General features: G+C 60.6%; 1 protein-coding gene across 1 annotated transcript; it reads right to left on the reverse strand.

Moving 5' to 3' along the window:
* Window positions 1–896: 896 nt before the first annotated feature.
* LOC129527516 (serine protease 30-like) lies at window positions 897–4,001 on the reverse strand. Its single transcript, XM_055365035.2, has 6 exons — window positions 2,977–4,001; window positions 2,872–2,898; window positions 2,483–2,648; window positions 2,131–2,399; window positions 1,472–1,632; window positions 897–1,255 (listed from the first exon to the last, which is right to left on the reverse strand). Exons 1-6 carry the CDS (start codon window positions 3,026–3,028, stop codon window positions 980–982), a joined length of 951 nt encoding a protein of 316 aa, XP_055221010.1. The 5' UTR covers window positions 3,029–4,001; the 3' UTR covers window positions 897–979.
* Between the last annotated feature and the right edge of the window lie 415 nt (window positions 4,002–4,416).

Raw genomic sequence — 4,416 nt, forward strand, 5'->3', positions numbered from 1 at the left:
CAAAACAACCTAAATTTTCTAAGAGGCCAACCAGCTGAGGGTGCCCCCTGGGAGGGCTGAGGCTTCAGGATGACGGCTCCACTGCCCACTCACCTGCGACCTCAAAGCCCCTCTCCTCCATGGGGTGTTCCTGAGAGCCACCTCCAGGGCAGGCGAGTGGCGCTGGGACAAACGCTGGCCCGACTGTGCCCCACCCAAGCAGACGGTCCTTCCCCCAGACCTGGCGCCAAACTGGAGTGAAAGCCCGACTACCTTGTCTCACAGGGAAACTGACACCGGATGCGAACTTCCAAATGGATCCCTCCCTGCAAGTGTGGAGCTGGCGCTACCAGGCACTGCTCTGGCCATGCTTCTAAGACACAGGCAGAGGGTGCTGCCCACCACGCTGGCGATGGCCTCAAAGCCCCTGTTCATGCCTGGGACAGCGCCCAAGGACCTTTCTCATGCCTGGGACAGGCCCCAGGGCCCCCACTGGCTGCAGTCAGCAGCGGGCAGGGTGGTGGGGGAGGGTATGGACACTCCGTGGGCCGGAGCTGGGAGAACAAGGCCTGTTATTGGACTCCTGGTGGCCATGGCAACCACACAAGGATGCCTGAGACTGAAAATCTGTGGGCTCCAAGAAGCTCCAGCTCTTGCACTGGCTGAGTCACAGTGACTATATAACTCTTACTCCCACTTTTGGGACACTTTTTGAGAGGGACAGGGATCCTATCTAACTACACAGGATAGACATCGCCCAAGACCGTCCTGAGCAAGCCTGGACGCTGTGACCCTAACAATGAAGATGTCCCGCAGACAATGTCCGGGGCAGGCACCATGCTCTCCCAACCTACCACAGCCAGATGTTTTTGGAAAGAACAATAAAAATGAATTACTAGAAAAGCAAAGACATAAAATACACATAAAAAACCTACAGTTTTTATTATTAGATTCCATCAATCCTACCAGAAAGGGGATCCCGGACTCCATGGCTCATGGTTCACAGGGACCCAAGCAAGCATACAGTCAACAGCTCAAGCAGCAGCACTGGGTGGGATCTGGAGGTGCCTGAGTGGGATCCGGGGGCACCTGGGCGGGCCCCGGACATGCCTGAGTGAGATTCAGCCAGGGTTCTCTGAATCCAGTCTGTGTAGCTTAGCACCTGGGTGTAGACACCAGGCCGGAAAGGCCGGGCACAGCCGAATCCCCAGCTCACAATGCCAGCCTGGATCCACGTATCATTGATGGGGCAGACCAGCGGCCCCCCGGAGTCACCCTGGGGGAGAGAGAGGGAGGGCCCCATGAGGTCTGCATTGAGGGAGACACCTGGGCCCCAAGTGCCTTCGAGAATCTGCTGCTGAGGCCAAGGAGCTAGGCAAAGACTCTGGTCCCTCTGGAGACCCTGAGGTGTGGGACATGGGGAGAGAGTCCAGGACAGGGTGAGCCTAAAGGGCCCACACAACTGGATGGGGTGACCAGGAGCTGCAGTCACCTGGCAGGAGTCTTTCTTGCCCTGGACAGAGCCAGCACAGAGCATGTCGTCCTGGATGAGGCGCTGGCCAGCCAGGCTGGGCTCTCCTAGGTGGTACATCAGCTCACACATGTTCGAGTCCAGGAGGGGCACAGCCACCTCCTGAAGGACACTCGCCAGGGCTGGATGTGATGTGGGGGCCAGCCTGAGCCCACCTCAAGCCTCGTCCCCATCAGGTGAGCCTCTGCCCTCTCACCTGTGATGGTGGCAGCCTGCACCTCCTACCTCTTCTCTGCCCACCCACCCTGCTCTTCTCAACTCCCAAACCAGGAGGCAGTGGGGTCAGGGAGCAGGGCTCAAGCCCAGATCCTCTCCCATGACCCTGGCTAATCTCATGACCTCTTAGCCTTGGCTTATTCATCCCAACACGGGCACAATCCTGGACACTGGCTCAAGATCCCCAAAATCCAATATGGTGGTCACCTTGGCCAAGGGGAGTCCCACAGTCTGGACAGCATGGGTCCTGGCCCCAGGTGTTCCCAGCTTCAGGGTGGGGTGGGAAGGGAGAGGAGATAAACACGCAGACCAAGTTCTGTGGAGACCACTCAGGCTGGCTCTGCGTGGTCCCTGGGCTGGTCCTCCCTGACTAGTAGGGGCTGGTGAGTGCATATTCCCCTTACCTCTCTCCTGGGTGGACCCCCAGCCCGTTACCCAGCACACGGTCCCAATGGCGAGGGGGGTCTGGGGTCCTGGGAGGCAGATGGGGCTGAACTGGGAGGCCTGCAAGGGGGAGTCCAGCTCCATCAGGGCAATGTCCCCGCTGGTGGTGGTCCCATGGTATGAGGAGTGGACCAGGAGCCTCCTCACAGCCACCAAGGCCGAGTGGGGCTCTGAAAGTGAGGGTGTCAGCCCTCCGACTTTAACATGGTAGAGCCTGGGATCCTCAGACCTGGGAGGGGAATGGAAACACGGCCCACTGCAGGCAGCCGCCAAGGGGAGGGGTGAGGAGCGCCCCCACCCAGCGCCACTCACCTCAGGAAGCAGTGGGCAGCTGTGAGCACCCAGCGTGGGTGGATGAGGGAGCCCCCACATACATGGCCCACTGAGGTCAACCACAGGCCAACCTGCCACGGCCAGCGTCCTTCCTGGGTGTCTTGGCCTCCCACAATCCTCCCGGCCTCCTTGGAGTGGCCGCATTCTGCAGAGGGATGGGCGGGTGGGAGACCTCAGCTTTATTCCCCCTCAGAAAGCCCATCCCTCCCGGTCTGACTCTTTACCCTAACACCTTCTGACGTTCCTCTGCCCTTGACGTCCAGGGATGAGGCTCCCAGGGCCAAGGGCCTCTGCATGTCCCCTGGGGCCAGTCCTCCCTGGCCTGGAGTAGGGGCTGGTTGAGTGCAGGGATGAGATGTCTACGGTACCTGAAGGCAGCACATCCCCATAAGCCCCTGGAAAGCAAGAGAGCAAAGGGGAGCACACAGGCCGGCAGGGGGTGGGAGGGAGGAGAAGACAGGCGCATCCCTCACCTGGCAGCAGCCACAGCAGCAGAAGCAGGATGGGGCCTGCCCGAAGCCCCATGGCTCCTCTTCCCTACAGACACTGCACTGGGGTCAGAGTCCTTGGACGGCACCAGAGGTCGGGGGGGCGGGGGTGGCAGGTCATTAACCAGTGGCAATCACGCTGGAGCCCTCTGTGCCTGGCAGAACCCGCCCTCCCCAGATGCCGCTTGGGCTCCTGTCCCGCATGTTCCAGGGAGGTGGTTTAGAGGAGGTTGGGGATGCCAGGGCCCACCTCAGGCCAGTCCCTCCAAGGAGCCAGAGGTCAGAAGACCAGTCTGTCCACCCTACTGGGCTGCGATGTGGAAGCCCCACCCATCCTTCCGGCAGGCAGGAGATCCCCACTGCTTCACCCACTAGAAGCTCTGCTCAAGGCAGAGCTGGGGACCAACCCTCTTCACCCTGTCCCCAACCAGGAAGTGTGATGTCTCCACACAGGCCAGCCGGGCTGCCCCAGCCCACCTCCCGCCTCCCTTCCCACCAGAAGGACCTGTAGCTCCTGCAGAGCTCTCCTGGGGCACACCGTATCTAAGGGGCTGGAACCTAGGGGAGCCCTAGTCGTTGCTATGGGAACAAAGACAGCCAGGGTTCGGCCCCCCCAGACAGGAAGGGTCGACTCAGAAGACACGTCTTCCAGGTGCTACTTCCTCCTGCTGCTGCCACTGCCCAAAACCTTTGGCCCCCATCCCAGGGCCAGGGGCAGCGGCGGAGCCAGTCCCGAGGCAGCTGAGGACCCCACCATGTGCTTGGTGTTGTGCACGGCCTCCAGCCCGGACTGAAGTTGGCCTGCCCCGAGAAGCCCAGGATCGCTGAGGAAGCTCCACACTGTCGTCGCCTCTCAGCCCCACGCCCACTCATCCACAGGCAGCCGGGATGCTCACGCAGCCACGTCACGGACCTCATCTCGGCCTCGCTACGACTCTGCCAACAGAGGGCGCTGCAGGAGGCTACGCGGTCGCAGGGACTCCTTTATGTCCGTTTCCGGCAAACTTCCTGCGCTCTTCCGGCAAACTTCCTGCGCTCTTCCGGAGGTTGAGGGTGGTTCACTAAACTTCCGGTGGGCTCCAAGAGAGTTTCCGGCGGACTTCCTGTGCGATCGGGCGGGGTTCCGGTCAGTATGCGAGTCCTGTGAGCATCATCTCAGCCTGGCCTCAGGCCCCGGAGGGTCTGGAAAATGAGTGGTCCCTCTCAGGAGCCAACCAAAAGACGTTCTCACTGGCTGACGATGGGACACTTGGAGCATCACTGTGGGCAATAACTTGGAGTGATTTAAATACGTGAAATAAGGCCGGGTGTGGTGGCTCACGCCCGTGATCCCAGCACTGTGAGAGGCCGATGCGGGCAGATCACCTGAGGTCAGGAGTTCGAGACCAGCCTGGCCAACATGGCAAAATCCCATCTATACTAAAA

Source organism: Gorilla gorilla, chromosome 18 (genome assembly GCF_029281585.2).
Source record: "Gorilla gorilla gorilla isolate KB3781 chromosome 18, NHGRI_mGorGor1-v2.1_pri, whole genome shotgun sequence".
Classification (NCBI taxonomy): domain Eukaryota; kingdom Metazoa; phylum Chordata; class Mammalia; order Primates; family Hominidae; genus Gorilla; species Gorilla gorilla.